We start from the raw sequence: 23,544 nt of genomic DNA on the forward strand, positions 1-23,544 counted from the left end.
CCCCTCTGCCCAGCAGCTTTAATTACACATGCCCCCTCTCCATCACATCATCCCTTTCTCTCACCTTTTTCTCCACTGCACAGCACACAGGAACATGAAGATATCAAGCAAGCCTGCCTGCACTGTGTGACTGCTACTGTTGTCACAGTGACCGGGATCTAGCTACTGCCTAATGGAGATGGATGCAGTCTGTGCGGTCCCAGCATAGACTGTCACAGCGCATAGCATGCGACTTGACAGCCTATGCAGGGATTGCATAGACTGCCCGCCCGACACCCCCTCCCCCCCTCTTTCCCAAGGAAACAAAAAGAAAAAAACATTAGTAAAAGAAAAAAAATCTTGCTAGTCTGCAGTGCGGGTCTGGGTCCCTTGGTATACCTGATCCCCGGAAATCAGTACCACCCGCTCTCGGCACCTCTGCAGGTGAAAATGCTGAAGGGGGCAGGTGAGAACGCTGAAGGGGGCAGGTGAGAACGCTAAAGGGGACAAGTGAAAACTTTAAAGGGGCAGGTGATAAGGCTAAAGGGACAGGTGATAATGCTAAAGGAGGCAGGTGAAAATGCCAAAGGTGGCAGGTGAAAATGCTAAAGGGAACAGATTAAGGGGGTTTATGAAATTACTGAGGGGGATGACTGAAGGGGGCAGATGAAGAGGCTAAAGGGGGCAGTTGAAGTGACTGAAAGGGGTAGATGAAATGGCTGAGGGGGGTATTTATAAATCATCTTTGGGGGGACCTGATCTTTTTATTGAGTGGCAGTTATGAAGATGTTCACTGTGGTCTTTTGGGGCACCAGAAAGCTAAATATTAGTCAGGTGGGGCTGATAGAGATATGTATTTGATTATAGCTCTTTGACAATTTTCATATATTTTATTGCCTACATATGCCTGTGTTATGGCTTAGTTTTATCTGGCCATAATGGACTATTGTGTTTGGACTAAAGAGTCTAATCATTCAGGGTTTGTTACACATTGTACATTATAATACAATTGCTGCATATTTTCAAAACAGGACCCCAACTTTCCAGGAGCCACCTAGAAGACAACAAAGGTGCAAGAACAGGTAAGAGAGAATGCACAATCTGTCTAAATTTGAATGATGGAGAATACTCCTTAATATGAATATTCAGGAGTATTCCTATACGTCTATATTTGGGGGGAAGTGGGGCTCTATGGCTGTAATAGGGCCCTGCGTGAAAGTTAAGTGGTAAACTGCTAGAGGTTTAAAAAAAAGTTGAGGTTAGCAAAACTAGAAAATAATGTAAATTTCTGAGCTATACAGAAAGGTATTTGTCAGGGAACATGTATTGGGTTAACTACAGCTATGAAAGAAATGAAAGTACATTAAGCCTTGAAAGTAGCTGCAAACAATTCCTACACTTTTATTGTTGATTCCTTGATTACAAACCCCCTGTCTGTAAAAAATCAGTGTTGGAACAGACTGTTATACACCCTCTGAAGCATTATTTAGACAATATCATACTGCAGGAAGTAGTATATTGTAACAGAATGGTGAGAAAAAGGCAATTAACGAAGGAAGACAGACAGACCATTATAACCGTTAAAGTGTAGTTCTTTCCTTTAGAGAAATTAAAAAGAAAGCACTTCCCGAACATTTAGATTCAATTTTGTTAAACAAAATGATTCTAAGATTTAATTTTTGTCTCAGTTGTAATATACTTTAATTTCAGAGTACAATGAGACATTAAATTGCATACATTTTAATAAAAGCTGGAAAAATAGGATTGGCTGATATTTGTATTCATGAGCAGGTGTACGTATGTACCTAATAAACCTATAAACACACCTGAAAAAGCTAAACTCCACCTGGGAAATAGTCCCGTGGACAGATGAGACCAAATTAGAGTGTTTTGGTAAAGCACATCATCCCTATGCTTGCAGAAAGTAAAATAAAACTTTCAAAGAAAAGAATACATTCCCTTCAGTCCAACTTGGAGGAGGTTGCGGTTGTTGTTTTGATGTTACTGTGCTATAATTGCCAATGGGTGCTTTGAACATGTACATGGCATCATGAAATCTAAAGAATACTTAGTACTTAGGCACTGCCTTGTAAAGTTTCCCTTTACAAGGCAGTGCCGCTTTAAATTTTAGCTGTCAACCCACCGATTTCCGGCGACTTGAAGAAACCGGAGTATGATACATTTACCCCCAGATCTGTGGAGAGACACTTGGGAGAAGGTACCTTTGAAAAGCTGGGAGAACTGGAGCTGTTTGCTCAAGAAGAGTGGCACCAGAGAGATGCAGGAAATTCCTCCATATCTATAGGAAACAAAGGCTGAGCTTCCAAATATTAAGTCTGGTCAATAACTAACAACTGACAAAGTCAATAATTTTGTCAATGCCATTTCTTTTCATTTTTTAAAAGAATATACTTGCCAACTCTCCCTGAATGTCAGGGAGACTCCCTGAAATAGGGGTGATCTTCCTCACTCCCTGAAGAGTCTGCCATTCTCCCTGATGCTGAGCCAGTACAAGACGTAGTTGGCTTCGCCATCTGTGGCAGGATGACACAGTTCAGAAATTGTGTCCTATATCCATGTATTGATGCCTATGGAAGTGGCCATTTTCATGGAGACCAAGATTTACTCAAAGACTGACAGGTAAGATAACATGACTTCAGTAATGGAGACAGAAATGTAAAAGACACTTCAGTCTCTAGAGATTCATTAGCTGCGTTTCTTTAATGCATAGTTGCCCACTCTCCCGTAAATATCCGGGAGACTCCCACATTTCTGGGACACCTCCTGGGAGAGGCAACCTCTCGGTTCTCGCCCCCACCACAGATAAGTGGCAGGGGGCGGGGATTATTGACCAAATATCACGTTATCTTACCCTTTTCCCCTGACCAAAATTGTGACAATCGTTTAGAGGCGGGGCCAAAATGATGTGATTCATCAATCCCCGCCCACCGCACACCCACCTCCCCCTGGGTTCTCACTGAAGCCAACGAGGAAAAGTTGGCAAATATGCAGTTTTACATTCAGAATAATAAACGGTTAGCAGAAAAAGAATATTGGAGACCAAATACTGTTGTTAGTTTCAACTAATGTGTAGAAGAAATTGTGTTTTATTTGAAAAAAGTGCAAGGGTGTCAATATTTTTGTTGTAATGAGTGATGTATGCTTAAAGCTCAAAGCCAAGAAGACAAAATAACAAATTTCATGGCAGGAATTTTCCTGTCTGTAACAAATCTACCTTATGAACAGTAAAACAATATTAACATTATAGAGTATAATGCATACAAATTGTCTTAGGCTATTAAAATATTTGAGATAGTTAGCACTGTTCTACCAAAATCCTTTCTCTTTATGAGTGACACGTGTACTACAATGTTTACAATAGTAAAAATCACACACTTACTTCTGTTGAGTGTGCTGTTCAGTCTTACTGCCAATTGACTCCCTTGAGTTAGGTGCTCTCTGAAACTTTGCCCTATATAGTAGTCAATATCATTAGCACGGAGAATTTCTTCAAATGATTTTATGGTATCGTTCAGATGTCGAATAAGAATGTGACAGACACTTTGTCCCTCTTGCATCTTTTGACGCATGAATGAAAGTTCTCGTGCCTGAGTCTGAATCAACCAGTCATATTTTCTAAAACAGGGAAAGATTTGTAAGCTTTTGTATAGGTGACAGGTAACAATAACATTCTTTTTTTGTATCACGTCCCTTGAGAGTAATTTTTCACTGTGATATCAATTGAACCATTAGAATTGCTGACTTTTTTGTCTTACAAAAATGTTCCCATCTTCATCCTCAGGTTATCTAAATACAATAAAATATTTATATAAAGAAACCTAATATATAGTAGCTTGAAGGGCAATATTTCACTCAAATTCCTAGATTCCAAAAAAATCCAAGGTAAGTTTTATAGTAAGCTAAAGGTCAGCTAACCTAAGTCCAACTGTGGGACACGAAAATCTACTTTGTCTTACTATGTATGCTAAGCACATACAAGTGTAGTGTGTGCACTTCTTCAAGTGGCAATAGGGAGACAATTTTTTTTCAATCAATAAAAGGAGAAAAATTACTAAATAAGGTTACTTAAGTATTAATGTGGGGTCAGTTACTTAAGTAATTATTGAGAGGTTTTTAAATGAATTGAGTACCAAAGCCCTGCTGTTTGTGATGTCACACATCTGGTTTTATCCCTTTTACCGAAGTAGCACCTGCTATAGAAACAATGGATTTGTTAGTGATATGGCAATATCTCTTTTTCCTCCCTACTGTACAGCAATATGAAATATTTTCGTGCTTTATAAAAGAAAGAATTCTAGTAATGTTCAATTATATTTTTGTCTTAGCTTAAGATATTGCTTTTCTCAATAAAGCTTTGCTATGCTGCTACTTACCCAGGACCTTTAATTGATTTTATTTGGCACTGAGTTCCTACATCTTTCTGCATATGATGGAAATAAGTCTCAAGTATGGATACTCTTTGGGCTAGTTGTTCTAAGAGTCTAGGGCGTTGAACTCCAGCAGTATCAGATTGCCAGCCCTCATCTTCATCTGTAAAGCTTTGTGATGTGGAACCATGGGACGATGAACAATTTTGGGATTGTAGATCTCGAATCAACTTATTTGATTTCTGTGATTGTCCCCTCAGTTTCTTCATATGCTGTTGCAGCACTGTTGCATCTTCTGATGTCACCAAATTGATATTCCAGTCAGTCTGACAAAAGCCCTTGTTTTTAGAAGCTGAAGCTGTAGCCATATGAGACCAGTCTTCATATTTAGATGTCTTCTCTACCGTATAGTTGACCTTACTGAACATGTCCTCATCCTCATCATATTCTAAAGAAATGAATATGTGAATACTTGCAATATATGTTAAGTTATGTGTAAATAAATATTTCATTGGTAACATGCAGAAAATAGTGCATTAAGTCCACTGCTAGAGATATGCAAAAGGAATCTGTATCTGTCTAATTCATTTTATTTTGAACAGTTTGGTGGCCCTGAATTCATAGTAAATTGAACTGCCAAAAAATTCACCCATAAGAGGTAATTTAATAAGTAGAATTGATTACCAATATAGAATTATGAAAATAATGTTTCACAACAACTAAAATGCAAGATTTTTCAGATTGGCCTGGGAACACTAAATTTGGTCATCTAGTGAAATATGAATTTCTGACCAACATAGCAAATAATTTCATGCACATAACCAAGGGAGATTTACTCTTATTAACCCCTTAACTTAAATTGACAGCTTAATATGTATTTATGATAATATGTGTACAATAAGGTTTGTGCTTAAATAATATTAAAGAAGCAGTTAAAGTAGAACAATAAAATATTTTTACTTGTAAATCTTCATGTTAAACATTAGTTCAGTTGATGAAATTAAACTTCAGTCAAATGTTTTTTATTAAATAATACATGGAGTTGTTATTCAGTCAAATGTTTTTTATTAAATAATACATGGAGTTGTTATATGTGTTTATTCATTTACATTAGGCCAGGGTAAAGCCCCTAACAGAGGACTAAGGATGAGCGAGTTTGAACTGATATCACAGTTGTCCAAGCACTCTCATAATAATTAATATTTATAAGTTCCTTTCTGTGGCTTTGGGTTGAGAGTGATCTGTTCATTTTTCAATGGCATACTGAAAAAGTTTTTCTAAATTTCCCAGTGATTTTTAACTAATATATACCTGACTAGATCTCACAGGGTCAACGTTGGATTTAGTCCTGCTATGATAACTTCGGGGAAAATTGTAAAGTGTTTGACTGCTGTTATACCATTGCCGATCTCAATTAGAATAGGCCTAGTGAGCAACACCCATGCATAGGGTGGTCATTTCATATTATACAAATTCCACTAAAGTAACACAGAGTAGCTGTTTAAATAAAATATCCAGTCTTGCCTGCACTTGTTTCATCTTGATCTACTTCATTTTCACTCTTTCCGCATGTTTCATATCCCAGGTCCTGAATGTCCGCTTGCATTTGTCTGCTATCATGCTTCATTTGTGTTCCATCTGTGTCTGGAAAAAGAAAAAACTTAGGCTTTTATTATCAACTTTTAACCATGTGACTATGAATTTTACTTTTAATCATGTCACTATGAATTTTACATTTGATAGATAATAACATATAAGTTGTGCTAGACTAATTTTACCCTTATCTGTCTCCTCTCCTTTCATTTTAAGAGAGCCACATAAAGTTCAAGTGCCATTGTATACATGACAAGAAAGGAAATAGATTCTAGTAGTGCAAGCAGTTTAAATGAAAGCTGCTCTTTGCCACTGTACATTTGGAAAGAGGTACAAAAAATAAATGACTAATGTAATGGTAAAAATAAAATTTCCAAGTGATGGGACAAGCACTAAACAGGTAACTTATTTAAGATTACAAAAGAGTCTCACTGTGCGATATAAGAAAGAAACAAATAACCTTATTCTATGCATCAAATGAAATGGGACTATTTTATTTCAACCTAGAATGAATATGAAGATAAAAAGGCTTCCCTATACTTATACATTAATGCTGGTAGGGTCATTGCCAGCATCAACAGGGCTATTGCCAGCGTTAACCCCATTGACATATAGGATGATGCAATAACGAGCCTTACTGCCAGCAAAAATGCACGTTTATGGACTTTTCATCCTTCGATAACTAGGGTTCAATAGACCAACAAAAAACAGAAAATAGATGCAGCTGCTGGTTCATGCATTAGATGACCATTGTTCTTGAATGGTTGTAAAAAAACAAAAAAGATATTGTATTGTTGTCAAACAGAACAAAACAAAGGTGAAGATTTAAATATAGGAGAGAAAAAAAATACACAAGTGGTAATTTGCAAAGCTGCAATGAAGATATGCATCGCAAATGCCAATATTTTTGTGATGTTAGAACATGGATTAGCAGCACTCCAAGCAAGATGGTAGCCATTTTGAGAAATGCAAAATCGTCTCTATCTTGTGGGGTAAGCTCATAAGATTGTGGCGTTAATGGATGCTAGCTGCAGTAATTTGCCTCATATTATGTCCAAATTAAATGATTAGTTGATATATTTCTGGATGAGATATTTAAATTATTTTAAAGGGATGACGATTGTGCACTTAGAAAGGCATTTTCAGTTTAACAGGTGGACACAGTCTTTTAGTCCTGAAAATTATCTTTATTTTTACACATCTTCAGTGCTGGCAGAAATTGGGCAAATATTTTTATTTTTAAGAAACATACAGATACATTTTATACAGAAAAGAAAGTGCATTTATAACCACATAATAAAATAGGAAAAACATTGAAATATACAAATGTGACACCAGAAATAAAGTTAGTCATTACATACATACTCTGAGACTTCAATGAGCAGTATTTTTGGAGAAATACAAATATATGCAATGCTCACTCCTCATCCCCTCCCCATTATAATGTCACCTTTTCTTACTACCTGGCAATATAAAGAAGAAGAATTGTATAAAAATAGTTTTTGCCTCCTGCTACAATATACTTGCAAATTTAATGAAATCACAAACAAATGTAAAATAAAAACCCAAAAAACTTAGCTGCTATTAAATCTGAGGGATGATTAAGCCTTTTATTTGTCCCCTCTCTAAAAGGGTTAAAGTAGGCAGGCAAAGTGAGCTTTGGGTGCGCCCATGTTCTGTCACTGTAGGAGGTCACTTTGACCACATTATACATTTCAATGGCTGATGGTGTTTTGTCTCTTAGTCTGCAGGACAAGTTGAACGATAATTGTAGTGTATTTCACTTGCCTACTTACACTGTCTTTACGTTTTTCTGACTCCTTTCTCTCCCTTTTCTGTTCCCTGCTCTTCTCTTTCATCTCCCCCAGTCCGCTGTCTGCTGTTTTTGTTTGTCTTCTTTTTATTCCTGACTCTCTGTGGAGAAACAGGGTCTCTCTGGACGGTGGACTTTTATTTATCCTCAGCAGTTGGCAAGGTGGAAGTCTAATGCTTTTAAGAGGTATGTGCGGCCTTCTCCGCTGTCCTGAATTTCTGTTCTGTTTTCTGCTTTTTCTGCCTGAAGATGACACAGGGCTTTGGTTGCTTGTTGCTTTTGGAAGCAAGGACACAAAGGGATATTACCTGATTTTTCCCCCAAAAAGGGCCTGATTGGCTGTTGGCACCACAACGTTTTTTTATGGTTTTACTTTCTCTTGTGTCTCCTGTCCTTTCTTCTCTGGCTCTTTCTGTCCTCCTGTTTTTATCTCCTCCTCCTGTTCTTTGTGTTTTGTTTCTAGGGTCTTCTTACTTTGCTGCTTTCTGCTGTGTACTGTTATCTGCTCTGGCCATGCTAGTATGGCTTCTGGTTATTTTTTCTGTTGCCTCCTTTGAAGAGCTGTTTCATCTTCTACACTTGTGAGTTTCATTGTGATTGACATTGGGGTTTTTCTCGTGATTTACAGCTTATTGGAGGCCCTGTTGATCTGGGTATTTGGTCACCCCTTTGTTCACTGGGCTGCTTTACATCGGGAAGCGGTGGACACTTCCTCCTTTCCCAGGCCTGTAGTGGTTTCCTGGTTGGGTTATCAGGGTTTGCACTGGCCAGGTTATAGAGCATGTTTGTTGAGGGAGATTGGTAGGCGGCGGGGAGGGTTTCCAGATATTTTGGAAACCCATCTTGGGGAAGATGATTTTAGACATGACAAGTCCATGGGTTTAATTTTGCATATACAGTATGACTTGTTTGGCTACATTCTTTATGGCCTGGATTGGTCTTCTGCAGGGGCAGGGAATGACTGCAAGGAGTGAGGTAAAGAAAATGACTGCAGGGGGGGAATGGCTGCATGGATGGATGTAAGAAAAAATGGCTGCAGGGGAAGGTAAGAATAACTACAGGCCAGGGGAGATAAGGAAAATGACTGCAGGGGGGAAAGAAAATGGCTGCAGGGAGAGCTAAGGAAAATGACTGCAGGGGCGAAGTAAGGAAAATGGCTGCATGGGGGGTAGATGCAGGGAGGAGGTAAGGAAAGGGGGGAGATGGCTGCATGGGTGGAAGTAAGGAAAATGGCTGCAGGGGGTAGGTAATGAAAATGGCTGCAGGGGGGGATAATGAAAATGACTGTAGTAGGGGGAGGTAATAAAAAGGACTGCAGGGTGGTAATAAAATAGCTGAGGGGGTATTTAAAAAATAGAGTATCTTTGGGGGGCACTTTTCTCTGTATTGTGTGACGGTTACACGGATGCTTTCTGTGATCTATGCATTCACTAGAATGCTAAATAGTAGTCAGATGGGGTTGGTAGACGTTTGTATTTGAGTAAAGCTCTTTGACCTTAATGTTCATATATTGTCTATATATGCCTGTGTTATGAGGTCCTTTTATGTGGCCATAATAGAGTGTTGTGTTTGAACTAAATAGCCTAATCATTCAGGGTTTGTTGACATTTTGCATTACAATATAATGCAATTTTTGCATATTTTCACAGGAACCCAACTTTCTAGTAGCAAGCTACAAGGTAACAAATTTGCAGGAACAAGCAAGCGAGAAGAGCAAGAAAATGTATGAAAGAACAATGTATTCCTACCCGCCTTTATATTAGTGACGGTGGGAGGAGGCACATTAGCCTAGAGCAGCCAGAACCCTCATGTATTTATATCAAGAGGGTAAATGACTCTCACTGTAATATAAGGAGCATTGGTCCTAGCCGGATTGCTTATCATTTTTGCCTCCACCATATAATGTTTGTATTTGAATAAGCTCCTTTATTTGCAAAAGCTTTTGTTTCGTGTCCTTTATTTATTGGTAGGTTGGTAAGAAGAATTGGACAAAGGGGGGACTTATGTAAGAACATCAACCATTAATCATTTTAAAACCAATCATACTCCTTCTTTCTACTTATTTCAGCAACTTTTGATGACCTGTATAGCTGCTTTGTTTCTGAATAATACATGTCATTTTTTTAAGTATACAATTGTTTATAAAGTCAGTAGTAACATCCTGTAATAACTAAGATGATGGTCCACACTTCTAACCGTGATTTCATGAGCTACAGGGTGTTTAACTTGATGTAACATTTTATAGTTAATCTTAGATCATATAATTTCCATAATGGGGTTTGACACTAAAGTTTGCAAACATCTAGATCTGTCGACTTTCCTTCATATATTGTTAGACTATAAATGTGAAGGTATCTTAAATTAGATTTAAAAAAATAATTAAATGGCTTAGATGGCTAGATATAATACAATAAATAATACCTTTTAGAGAATAATAATGTTAAATTGTAGTGCAAGTAGCTGCAAGTGCCAACAATGAAAGCCCATGAATGTTCTTCTATGCTGGCTCTTATAGAACATGATTAATACTATAAGCCATGGTCTGATTTCTATCAGTGTTACTGCTATGCCTTCAGTATTGTTGCTTTACAAATGCATTAGTTTTGTATAAACTCCATCTAGTGACCAGCCTAGTATCAGCTAAACTGAACTCTCTGGGCCTCCGTAGTTAGTTTCCAATGCACTGTGGGTAATAACAGGAGGGGGTAAATGTATCAAGCTGAGAGTTTTCCGGTGGGTTTGAAAAGTGGAGATGTTGGCTATAGCAACCAATCAGATTCTAGCTATCATTTTGTAGAATGTACTAAATAAATGATGGCTAGAATCTGATTGGTTTTTCAAACCTGCCGGAAAAATCTCAGCTTGATACATTTACCCCAAGGTCTCCATTTTAGATATTGCATGCTAAAACGTAAGAGGTGCATTATATATCTCCACTTAGTACAACATCGATGGTAAGGTATTCTGTTAAATTATGCATTTATGTCATGTTTTCATGTTTGCATTGCATTATATCTGTACATATTGTGATTGTGTTCTATCATATCTGTATTACAGTTTTACCACTTGATCTACCATGTTCTTAACTACTTGAATAAACACCATTCTTCAGATTTTCACATCTAGACGGGATTATTAAAGTAAGTGGTTATGCTATCTGTCTCATTATATTCAGGCCAAACAGGAGTTATAGTAAAGACAAAACAGTTATCTATAGACACACAACTTTTAATGTCTTTTGTCAGAGATTGTGCAACAGGTAGGCAGACCTGAAATCAGACTTGAAATCTCTTCCTCCACCAACCCTTCCGCCTCCCCCCCTCTCGCCCATCCTCCCCCCTCCACTCTCCCCCCTCTCCACCCAGCCACCAACTCCTTCTCTCCTTCTGCCCTACCTTGGGAGAGGAAGTCCACTCTCTCATTTCTTCTTCCCCCCCTTCTACCTGCCCCCAGGACCCTATCCCTTCTCACCTTCTTCGCTCCCTCTCCGCCGGCACCTGCTCCCACCTAGCTCACCTCTTTAACCTGTCCCTCTCCACCGGCATCTTCCCCTCCGCCTTTAAACATGCTCTCATCTCACCCATTCTCAAGAAACCCAACCTTGACCCCACCTCACTCTCTAATTACCGCCCCATTTCCCTTCTCCCCTTTGCCTCCAAAATACTCAAGAGACTTGTCTGCAACCGTCTCTCCACCTACCTCTCTGAACACTCCCTCCTTGACCCTCTCCAATCAGGCTTCCGCCCCCTCCATTCCACTGAAACTGCCCTGGCTCAAGTCACGAATGATCTCCTCTCGGCTAAAGCCATGGGCCACTACTCCCTCCTGATTCTCCTCGACCTCTCAGCGGCCTTTGACACTGTTGACCACCCCCTCCTGCTTCACACCCTCCAGTCCATTGGCATCTCCGGTACTGTCCTCTCCTGGTTCAACTTTTACCTTGCTGACCGTTCTTTCTCTGTTTCCACCTCTGAGTCTCTCTCCCCCTCTTCCTACCTTCCAGTCGGGGTCCCTCAGGGCTCTGTCCTTGGACCATTACTATTCTCACTATACACCTCTTCTCTGGGTGCACTCATCAGCTCCTTCAGCCTCAAGTACCACCTTTATGCTGATGACACCCAACTCTACCTTTCTTCTCCTGATCTCTCTCCCTCCCTTCTCTCCAGGGTATCCGCATGCCTCTCTGCCATCTCCTCCTGGATGTTCTCTAGATTTCTTAAACTCAATCTTGCTAAAACTGAACTCATTGTCTTTCCTCCCTCTTGTAGCTCCTTCCCCTCTGACCTCTCTATCACTGTAGACAACTCCTCTATCTCCCCTGTTCCCCAACTCCGCTGCCTAGGTGTCATCCTCGACTCCTCTCTCTCCTTTGCCCCTCACATTCACTCTCTCGCCAAATCCTGCCGTTTCCAGCTTCGCAACATTGCCCGCATTCGGCCCTTCCTCTCCCAGGATGCCACCAAATCTCTCGTCCACTCTCTGATTATCTCCCGCTTGGACTACTGCAACCTTCTCCTTATCGGCCTCCCCCTCTCTCATCTCGCTCCTCTTAGATCTGTACTTAACGCCGCTGCTAGGCTTATTTTCCTCTCTCGCCGTTCCACCTCTGTCTCCCCACTCTACCAAGCCCTTCACTGGCTCCCCTTCCCTACAGAATCCTTTTCAAGCTCCTCACTCTCACTTACAAGGCCCTCACCAACTCCACTGCTCCCTACATCTCTAACCTTATCTCTATTCACACTCCCTCCCACCCTCTGCGATCGTCCAACGATCGTCGCCTCTCTTCCCCCCTGATTACCTCCTCTCACGCACGTATTCAAGACTTATCCCGCGCCTCTCCTCTCCATTGGAACAAGCTCCCCCGCTCCGTCAGAACTTCCCCTAATCTGTCCTCTTTCAAACGAACATTAAAAACCCACCTTTTCCTAAAAGCCTTCCAGTCTCATGCCTAAACTCCCACTGGTCGGCTTCCTCTCTTTCTCATCCCTTCTTCCCTTCTCCCCCTTCCTCGACTCCATCTCCGTCTCATCCATGTGCCTGTCTGTCTTCCCCTCCCTTTAGATTGTACGCTCCTTTGAGCAGGGCTCTCCTACCTCCTGTTTCCATCACTTTTAACTGCGCTCTCCAGCTACTCAGTTCACCTCCTCTCCAACCCTCTGCCCTCTGTCTCCTCTCGCTTCTCTCCGCTCCCCTCAGTGACTCTTTACCTGTCATCCGTGCCCACCCTCTTGGGCCATAGTTACCTGCCTGTACTCACTTTTCCCCTCCCTCTCTTTCTTGCTGTGACTGAGCCACCAGAGTTATAGTGCTTACTGTTACTTGTACTGTGCTGTTTCACCTTGTACTGTGCCATTGTTTGTCCTTGTACGACGCTAAGGATACTTTGTGGCGCCCTATAAATAAAAATTAATAATAATAATAATAATAGGCAGGATCCAGAATCTGTTTTTGTATTCCCCATATGGTAGCTATAAAATTATTTATATTCAAAACTATTTCTTTTGTAGTTCCTAACCAATAGCATACTGACACTTGGGGCTCGGAATAAAGAAACTGGTTTTGTACCACTGCCACATTATATAGTGGCACTACTGTGCACAATTAATTATCAAAAGTCATGTTTCTATTAAATGCCTCTCTTTTACAAATGAGGGATTGTCATCAGCCCAAAGTAAATTAAAAGGAGAAGGTTTATGTTAACATCTGACATGGACTCTTATTCCTTATGGGGTTAAGGGTCATAGCAGGCTTCCTGGGTTACTCCCATGGTGTGTCACTGTGGAAGATGCCTAGCATGTCTTGTTATAAATTTCCTACTGGGCTGCTGGTGCTTCTCTTTTACCTTGGTTCAAGTTACCCACCCATCCATCCCCAGAATGATGTTCATACTTTGAGTCTTTTGGTGCCAGGATTTCCTGCTTCACCTGGGCATTTGGGATTGTTTGCCCATTGCTGAGTTCTTTGTGTGCCAACGATCATTTGCTATTGAAGGTGAGTGCTGCTGATCAGGTCTAGAGACCTTGATTTTGAGGGTTCTGGGTGCCAGTCCCCGTTTGGTGTTCCTATGTTTTGTCGGATCCCACTATGGTGGTGGGTGATCTAGGGTGGTGTGCCCTGACTCCGTGGGAGTGGATGTTGTGCTTGTAGACCGGAAAGCATTAGCAGCCAGAGGCCAATATCTAATGGGCACATGGTTATGTTATTTAGCTGAATAGTCCACATCCCTTCGAAGTGTCAAGCTTTGTTTTTGGTTAAAGGCACTGTCCTCAGGGGTGGGATTGTTGGTTGCTTCCATCAGACCTGAGGGGATGCGGGTCCTGTAAGGCTTGGGGTTTATGGATGCCCAGTTGCTGTAATGGTGCGCCCTTGGGAGGGAAACGTCCCCCAGTTTATTTATATTGAGAGGGTAAGTGACCCTCATTGTGATATGTTGGGAATTTGTTCTAACTGAGCTGTTTATACTTTCTCCTCTACCACGTGTTTTTCTCATGTAAATAACCTCAACCTCTTATTTTTGCCAAACTCTAGTGTCTGTGTCATTTATATAATGATAAAGTTTTAGTTATGGTTTCAGGGAGTCATGTCATGGTTGAACATAAACCATTAAGTATTTTAATGGCAGTTATTTTAACCTAAAAGAAAAACAAATACCTACTTAATAGGAATCCACTATGTTTTCCATATTTGGTTTCAGTCTGTGTCTGCACTTTAGATGCCATTAATGCATGTTGTAGCTCAGGATTTTGCTGCTCCAACTGTAACTGCTTCTCCCGATTTCTGTCTGCTGCAAGATAACTGGTAACTGGCCAATGGGCATACTGCAGCAAAATAATAAGTACAAGTGAATTAATAAAGTAAGGCATTGATAAACAGCTTGTAACTTCTTATTTACCATGTCCAATGTCAAAAATAATATTTATTAAAAGCCCACAAAATAAACGATTTGTGCTAATTGCAAAGGTAGAAACCCCCTCCATCCCTTCAACTAACATAATTAATGAGAGTGCATACCAATAAATCAAATTGCTCCTGTATGGGAGGAATTTTAAAATCTTCACCATCTTCTCTTGGTTGGCCTTTGTTTGCAGAACATTTCAGACCTGTCTCTATATACCCAATTTTCTTGGTTACATTGATAGTCAGGTTTGAATTCAAAGGGTCCTTTTCATCCAACAATCCAACCATCTGGTATGTGTTCCGTGACTCATCCTGACTTATCTTTACTTTTTGCTTTCTATCATCTACTGCTAAATCAACTCCTTCTTCAATCTCCATTTTATTCAACCACTGTTCCAACATTGCACTTTCTTCTTCCACTTTCAAGCTGAACTTTTGATGCACATTTCTGCAAGAAATTTTAAAGTGTAACTATTATTTCAGTGATATTGGTAGGTTTCTTTAATTCAAATTCATTCATAGCCAGATTCATAGCAAAGTTATTAAGCTCAATTATTCAGATCAACACACTTGTATTTTAAAGTATTACTACTAGAAAAAAAATACATAAATATGAAACTAGTTTACAATATCTGTATCTTATTTATCTGGACTTTGATTTGCAATCACATGCAAGTGAAACTACATGTTAATCAGAAATGCATTTGACATGCAGTTATCTGCGCCTTTGAATGGAGTAGGCAGCATTCTGAAAACTGCAACACTGCTACAATGCTCTGAAACATAGATAACATCGCCAGTGGGTCATTGGAAACAATAGTTTCCATTGTCAGACCCATTTTCATGCATTGTACTACTATTCAGTATTCACAACGTTAGTACAAAGCATGAATTTGAAACCAATAGGCCTGATCCTCGGGCAAACCCAGGGGGGTTTCCTAGTGCATGTAACCCCCTAGTCCCAGCATGGTGCACTGTCTGCTTGTCCCCGCCCCTTATCTCTCCCACTGCCTGCATATCTCAAGTGTGCAGCAGGAGGACACAAGACACAGCACTAGATGAAGAGGGTAAGTGTGTGAATGTGTGTGTGTGTGTGGGGGGGGAGGTCTCAAGTGCTTTTAATGTAAGTGGGGTGATTTAATGTAAAAGTACAATAGTTCCTTTGTAAACATAGGCTTGGAGGGGCTTTAAATATAAGTGTGGGGAAGGGGGGAAAAGGGATTTTAATGTAAGTGTATGGAGGTATTTTATGTGATGTGGATGTGGTGTCAAATATTAATCTCATAGTAGATTGAGAGTGGGAGCTTTTAATTTATTGGTGGGGTGAAGTTTGGGAATATTTAATTTAATAGTGGGGTTATGGCGGACCTGTTAAGGGTGGAATGATGGAACTATTCATTTAATGCTGGTTTGGTTTGGGTGCTATTAATTGAATGTGTTGCTGAGTTTGAGGAGAAGGATTTCTCTTTGTTAAAAGTGAATGCTAATTACTAATGTCTGTGAGGAAATAGGTTTATTTATTAAATGTAAATACTATTAATTTAATGTCGGGGTCGTTGGGCGGGTTTGGATTTTTATATTAAAAGTGAATGGCATTAATTTACTGTCTGGGTTGGTTGCTGGGAGGCTTAATTATTAAACGTGAGTGCTTTTTTTTTTATATTCGGCTGTTTTGGGGGAGGGAGCTCTACTGTGTTCACTCATTGCTGGAATTTCTATATCATGTACCTATCCTTTTTCAAAACAGGGACCCAACCTTCCAGGATCCAGACAAGCAGCAACTGAGCTTAGGACATGAGCAGCAGCAACAAGTATTGAAAGCAGCAAGAACAGGTAGGAGAGAGCAGGACAGTCTGCCAACTGTCCTGATTTTGGTGGGTCATTCCCAATTTTGGGAACTGACACACCCAGTCAGGACTTTGTCCCGACTATAGGCACAGTTGGGAGATATGTCTTGCTTCACACGGCTCTGCTCTAAAAGGGAGAGCTGCGTGCACCTAACAGTAGTGCACACAGCATTGCCCATCTATATGATGGGGATAGGAAGAGCTGTAGAGCAGCCAAGCACTGTCTAAAATTATAGCCGCACCCCATGCATGCTGGTCACGTCCACTGGTGGCCTGGCGTGGTAACCCCTCTCTAGAAATCGTGCATTTTTCCCTGTAAGGGAAAAATGCACGATTTCATTCAAATTTTTATTTTATTGCCCTTAGTTATGAGAATGAATCTGTTGTATACATACAATGATATCCAATGCACAAACTTTAGTCATCTGTATTTTTTGAATTTTGAATGTTTGATATATAAACCAATCTGTGTGGACAGTAGAATTAATCTAGTGTTCCCCATCTAATCATAAAGCCACCAGGGCACTTCATCACCTATGGTTGCCTGCCTCGAAAATCAAAGCCAGGACTGGCCAGACGCCAAACTACATTACAGCTCCGCCAATGGTGTTAGCCCTGCCACTGCCAAAAAGAATTATCACAAATTAACATGATTAATAAGGATGTCTGAATTATGGTACAGAGACAAGAACAATGCACTCTGAATGCTAAAGTCTGCCACTGTGAATGGTAAAGTCGGCCAGCAGGTATAGTAACTTCTTCATAGTTAAAGTCCTTCAAAGTAAATATTTTTATACATTCATCTTAATATTTACATTTGACAAATAAAAATGGAAAAATAAATAGAGTTAGTTTGCCTTTAAAAATAAAGGGTTCCTCTGTATTCAGCAGTGCACCAATCTCTGCAGTTATAACCAAACATGTAAAAAATGAAAATGGATATAAATGACACTCAGTAAGGTAGTTTGGGCAATACCTCTCTTCAGATGTTGAATATATTTCTGTATCCAGAAGCTCTGTTTTGAGAATACGCAACTCCTCTTTTACATTTTTCTTTTCATTGATCAAATGATGAAGTTCACTCTTTAACTGGAAGAAATTAAAATATCATCCTTTAATATGTTTATGCAAATTTCATCCTTCATTTATCTCCTATTGCTCTTCTTATCTCCCTGATTGGGTAACCTATACTGACTTTACCAGATACATATGAAACAGCATAACCCGATCTCTCCCAACACAGATATGGACACTAAAAATTGGCATTACCACAGTTTGAATGAACCCCAATTCATGAAAAGATAACATTGCTCCTTTGCTCTAATCAAGTTTCTTATAAACTGTATAATTAATTTATTTAATAGAATAGATAAGGACCTGGATGCATATGTAATATTGGATCCTCAGGGAAAGATTATTCATCAGAAATGTGAAAAATGTGACAAAGAGAACACAGACTACAACTTTGGGCTCAGAAACTGTCATTCAGATAATGACAACATTTCATTCCCTTTCCCGACAACAAATACACCTAAGGTGATATTGTGGATAATATTATCTACCACAATACACCAATAACTAAAGACCATTGGATGATCAACACCTTGACCAAAGATAGCAACAACTATATCCCATACTCAAATCCCAATCGCCAAAGCTGACTCGATACTCAATCGACAAATCATGAACCCTACTTATCTAACAATGACTAATAGTAGATTTAATGACTAATAGTAGATATTGAAGGATAGAAAGGGATGTAGAAAGATTTTATTAAACATACACTGGTTACTTGCAACACTGATGCTCCAGCATTTCCTGGTATAGCAACAGTATACTTTTGCAAACCAATAATAGTTTAGAAGAATGTAGGAAACATATAGACCCCAACAATCAAACACATTTTACTACTAAACCAAATCCTTATTTAAGGAGAAGCCCTAATAAAACCAGACAATAATCTATGCACCAATTAATGCGAAGAAAATACATTTAGAAATAAGAGGTTGCAGAGAGAGACCGCCTCCAAAACCCTGGAACAACAAAATAATGCAAGTATTGGGCATTTTCAGCTTGCCAAATACCTTCTGAATAAAGCACACATTTTACATTAATGTTGACCAGGAAACATTACACTAAAATGTTTCTTTATATCCAACTCCACACAGATGATAATTTTAGCAATAATCACAGTGGTATTTCCAAAATGCACTCAACTCCATGGGTACCACCAACACTTCCCCAGTCACAACACCTGCTGACCTTCTTCCCCTCCAGTCTCATAAAATGTGAATTCGTACACTTCCAAAATACATTCAAACCACTTTAAATTCTACTTGCACAAAATATCCTCCTATTGACATGTTTTATCACTCAATATCATACTTTCCAACTTTTTTCAGGCTGCATTGAAATGGGTGTGTGGAAGCATCACACTGGGGGTGTGACCACCCTATGGGTGTGCCTAGCGCTTTTGAAGGGCTCGGCTGCGCCGTTCTTCCCTCTAAACCTATTCATAGGGGGTGTGCAGCAGTGCATCCGGCACCTGTTTACCGCTGCTCTGCCATGTAGGTTATTGCTGTTTTTATTTTAGCTGCTGCAGTTTGTACACCTTAGTATGTCAGAATGGTGTGATAACACAGGGAGCTAGTGGCAATGTAGTGTGTGTGTGCAGGATGGCACAGGGGGCCTGTGGTAATGTAGTGTGTGTGTGTGTGTGTGTGTGTGTGTGTGTGTGTGTGATGGCACAGGGGGTTTGTGTAAATGTAGTGTGTGTGTGTTTGATGGCACAGGGGGCTTGTGGCAATGTAGTGTGTGTGAGTGTGATGGCACAAGGGGCTTGTGGCAATGTAGTATGTGCGTGTGTGTGATGGCACAGTGGGCTAGTAGCAGTGTAGTGTGTTTGTGTGTGTGATGGCACAGGGGGCTTGTGGCAATGTAGTGTGTGCGTGTGTGATGGCACAGGGGGCTTGTGGCAATGTAATGTGTGTGTGTGTGAGGCAATTTAATTTAATAGTGGGGACTATTAATTTAAGATGGGGTGGTTTGGGGCTATCAATTGAATGTGGGGGTGAGTTTGGGGAGAATGAGGTCTATTTATTAAATGTGAATATGAATTATTTAATGGCAGCGATGGTTGCGGGAAATAAGTATATTTATTAAATGTAAATGCTATTAATTTATTGCTGGGGCTGTTTTGAGGAAGGGAAATTGGTTTATTTATTAAATGGGAATACTATTAATTTAATGTTGGGGCTGGAGGAAGGCCTATTTATTAATCGTGGGTGCTATTGATTTAACGCCAAGGTTGGTTGGCATTTTGTAAATGTGCCCATTTTTTTTTTCAAAATAGGGCGCCCAACATTCCAGGATCTAGACAAGCCACAACTAAAGAAATCAGCAGCCAGGTGGTGAAAGTAACAAGAACAGGTAGGAGAGAGCAGGACAGTCTGTTAAATGTTCTGATTCTAGTGGGACAATCCCAATTTTTGGTGACTGTTCTGCCCAATCTAAGGGGCAGGCCAAGATTATTATGTACACTTTATATGCATACTGCATTCTTTATATAATACACTATGGTGCTAGCTGTCCTTCGTGGGCTTTCCACACCTTCTCTAGTAGTTTGGTAACGCGTCTCTAGTGGCTGGCCACACCCCTTCTGGTGGGCCTCTACCATTGTATTCCCCCTGTGGGCCCTTCATGCCCCAATCTGACACTGCACCTACCTCAGTTAAATTACCATTACTTCAGATTAAGTCTTGGGGACAGTCACATACTGGCAAACATGTCTAGTTCCATAAGAATGGGAGTTGTTACAGGTGAAGCTCACTAACTTAACTAGTAAGGTGATTCGTAACAAAACCATATGAGTGACCAGACAATCATAAGGTAGAGGAGATATGAACACCAGACACATGCAACACTAAAGATTAATACACAGGATATATATATATATATATATATACAGACTCTAAAATAAAGCATAAGCACGGCGCCTCATAGTGTAGTATTAAAGGTGTACTGAAGCTTGTTATAAAATAATATGCGTACCGAAAGAGACTTGTCAATAGTCTTTTTTGTATGATGGATCCTCGCCTTAATTGAGATATTCCTCTGGATCTCACCGCATATATATAAAAATAATGTGGAGAACACCGGTAATAGTGTAGTATTTAATACCACATCTGATACACCTCATGGGGATAAGAATTACCCAGTGATACACACAGAAAACCTTCCACATGCAATCACCACTTTAATGAGAACAACGGCGCAGTGATACCATAGTGCAGTTCTTAACAGGAAAGGGGTGTCATATTATATTTCCCCAGCACTCATATAAAGAATATGCGTACCAGATTGAAAATCATCACCAGTATATCAATAAAACATCCTGAGTATCTTCTTAAAATGAAGAGGCCTCCCCTTAGATCATCACTGTGCCCCACTCTCAGTGTGGGGCACAGTGCAGTCACATCAGTGGACAGTTTCTTTGAAGCTTTGGGCCTTCTCTATGATGACCGAGGCTGAGTCACCTCACCTGACATCACCAGCTCTAGAGACTCTATAGAATCTGATGTCATCAGCCATGACGATTAATTTGTTTGTTAAGGAAAGAAGCCAGTAGTGTGAATTTTATGCTTCGGTTGTCATGAGCCGCGGCTTTACCACTGAACGGCGCGGCTCACTCTCAGCTGCCTTTCGCGTTCCAGCCATCACCATGATGACTGGAATGTCGTTTCCATCCACACGTCCCGGCTGTTGGATGCTTCTCTCCGTGGTCTGGCTAAACTGACATCTGAACGCGTGCGCACCAGCTAGGGATTGATTACAGCTTTATGGGCTGATTAGGACTACTGTGTATGTCCTTCTCTGATTGGCCCATCTGTGTATGTAGGGCAGGGAGAGCTTAGCCTCCCTGCCGGTTATAGGGTCCAGTTTCCTGTTTGTTTGCCTGATCCTGCTGTGTTGCTGAAACTTTGGATTTCTTCTCTGTGTATAACCCCCAGCTTGTTTCCTGGACGTTGATTGCTGGCTTGTTGCCCTGACCTCTGCTTCATTTCTGGACTCCTTTTGATTGCTGGCAGCCATGACAACTTGTCTGTTCCTGACCATGATTCCCGCTTTGGATCTCGGCTTGTTTTCTGACCACGCTTTGTTTGTCATCTCCCGCTATTCCGTACCTTGGTACGTTCATAAGCTTGTACTACGCCGAGTGTAAGACCTGGGGGCATCTGAGTATTTGTGAGCGTAACAAGTTCTAGGGGAAAGGCGGTTGCTATATGTGAAGACCTCTACATCTGTTCTACAAGCTCATGATAGTAACCGTTAGCCGTAACATTGGTCCTGTCAAGTCCTAAGCATTTGAGTTGCAAAATATTGGTTTTGTGTATTTATGTATTCCAATGGCAGGAGTGAATAAGAACTTTGAGTATATAGGGCACTGTATCTTTAAGCACAGAAAGGGAGTCTAAAGACTCAGGCAATAGCAAAGTCCAGAGAATCGCCAGGGATTTAGAGTCAAAGATGATGTAATCCAATGTGGGGGGTAAAAAAAGCCAGAGAGGAAGTAGTCTAAAGCCAAGGGTTAAGAGCCAGTGCAGTACTTGTTCAAAGCCAAAGGTTAAGAGTCAGAGATGTAATCATCCATAGCCAGGGGTCATAACAAATCAAATTTACATAATTGGAAACACAAATTTTTTTAGTGTTTCCAACTACTAGCCAACCTTCCTTTACATTGATAATTTAGTAGCCTTTCCAGTCCCATTACAAAATATAGGGGTCTATTTATCATTGCTGGCTAGCAGTAACTATCATTCTGTATTGCTGTATATCACAACAATACAAAATGCAGTACCACTGTTAAACATGCCAGGAATTCTTGTCGTGCCCCAAGAGAAAAGCCCCTCCTAATCGACATGGGAAAGCCTTTTCCTGATAATTATCATCATTACCATTTATTTATATAGTGCCAGCAAATTCCGTAGTGCTTTACAATTGGATTAACTTGCTTGTATAACTATTGCACATGAGCAGCTAACAGCATCCTAAGATAGCATTAGTTGGTGGCGGTAAGCAAAGTTTGTTGTCGTTTGTATTGGTCACAGTCGCTTTCCCCATATAGGATGGTATTAATCAGTGATACATAGGTTAAGGCCGGAGACATATTTCTCTGGCGTTAATTCTTTGCTGAATTGAACAGAAAGCTGCAATAGCCATTTTGGGCTTATTGCAGTTTCATAAATAGATCCAATAGTGTTGCTACCATGCACAATTTGTTCATCCAAAGACGGTTACAATTTTTCTGTGCAATTGAGGAAATATTTTTTTTACTTAATGCACTGTCTAATCAAAGAGCCGCCGCATCTATAGTCCACAGACACATGCTCACACATGCTCACTGTAACTAAAGCAAAATCGGGTCCTAACTGTAACAAATTCCCATCCCTGTTCTACTTCATTTAGAAAAGTAAGTGATGATTTTATATTGTACTCAGTATGCATACCATAATTGTGCCCTAGCTTTATTGTTTTAAAATCATATGGGCAATAACTTAAAGATACCTATACACTAGCATAATACAATTGATTCAGTTATGATACTTCTGTAGTTTAAAATGGCTAATCAATAAAAGCACTTTGGCAAGAGCAATAGATAAGTTTTTTTTAAAAATATCATTCTACTACAGTAGTGTGTTAAAATAAGCAAATCATTTGTTTTAAGATAGATAATTAAATACATTGGAAACTAATAAACTCTTGTGGAAGCTTACCTTTTGTAGGGATTTTCTTAATATGTCAGCATTTATTGCATCTTCTATGCATTCCGTAAACTGATATGTATTGTCAACAACATTGTTATTGTTTTCACACGTGCCTGCAGAAGAGAATATAATTATCACTATCAGCGACATTCTAAGGGTACATCATCAAATTCAGTTCTGCATGTACACATTACATTATGGGGGATTGTAATGCTCCATAATCTGCTGAACATGCACTGCACGTAGTATGCAAGAATGCAAAG

The 23,544-nt window shown here is 40.0% G+C and overlaps 1 protein-coding gene across 7 annotated transcripts in view; it reads right to left on the reverse strand.

The window, feature by feature from the left end:
* PDE4DIP (phosphodiesterase 4D interacting protein) overlaps positions 1–23,544 on the reverse strand; it is a 309,241-nt gene that overhangs the window by 48,958 nt on the left and 236,739 nt on the right. For all 7 annotated transcript variants that reach the window (XM_075182734.1, XM_075182733.1, XM_075182729.1 and 4 more), the window contains 7 exons: positions 23,291–23,394; positions 17,494–17,606; positions 14,785–15,118; positions 14,429–14,591; positions 5,892–6,011; positions 4,374–4,815; positions 3,380–3,615 (listed from right to left, as the gene is read on the reverse strand). In XM_075182734.1, coding sequence (XP_075038835.1) covers positions 3,380–3,615; positions 4,374–4,815; positions 5,892–6,011; positions 14,429–14,591; positions 14,785–15,118; positions 17,494–17,606; positions 23,291–23,394 — 1,512 coding nt within the window. The remainder of the gene's footprint in view (positions 1–3,379; positions 3,616–4,373; positions 4,816–5,891; positions 6,012–14,428; positions 14,592–14,784; positions 15,119–17,493; positions 17,607–23,290; positions 23,395–23,544) is intronic.

Source organism: Mixophyes fleayi, chromosome 8, assembly GCF_038048845.1.
Source record: "Mixophyes fleayi isolate aMixFle1 chromosome 8, aMixFle1.hap1, whole genome shotgun sequence".
Classification (NCBI taxonomy): Eukaryota; Metazoa; Chordata; class Amphibia; order Anura; family Limnodynastidae; genus Mixophyes; species Mixophyes fleayi.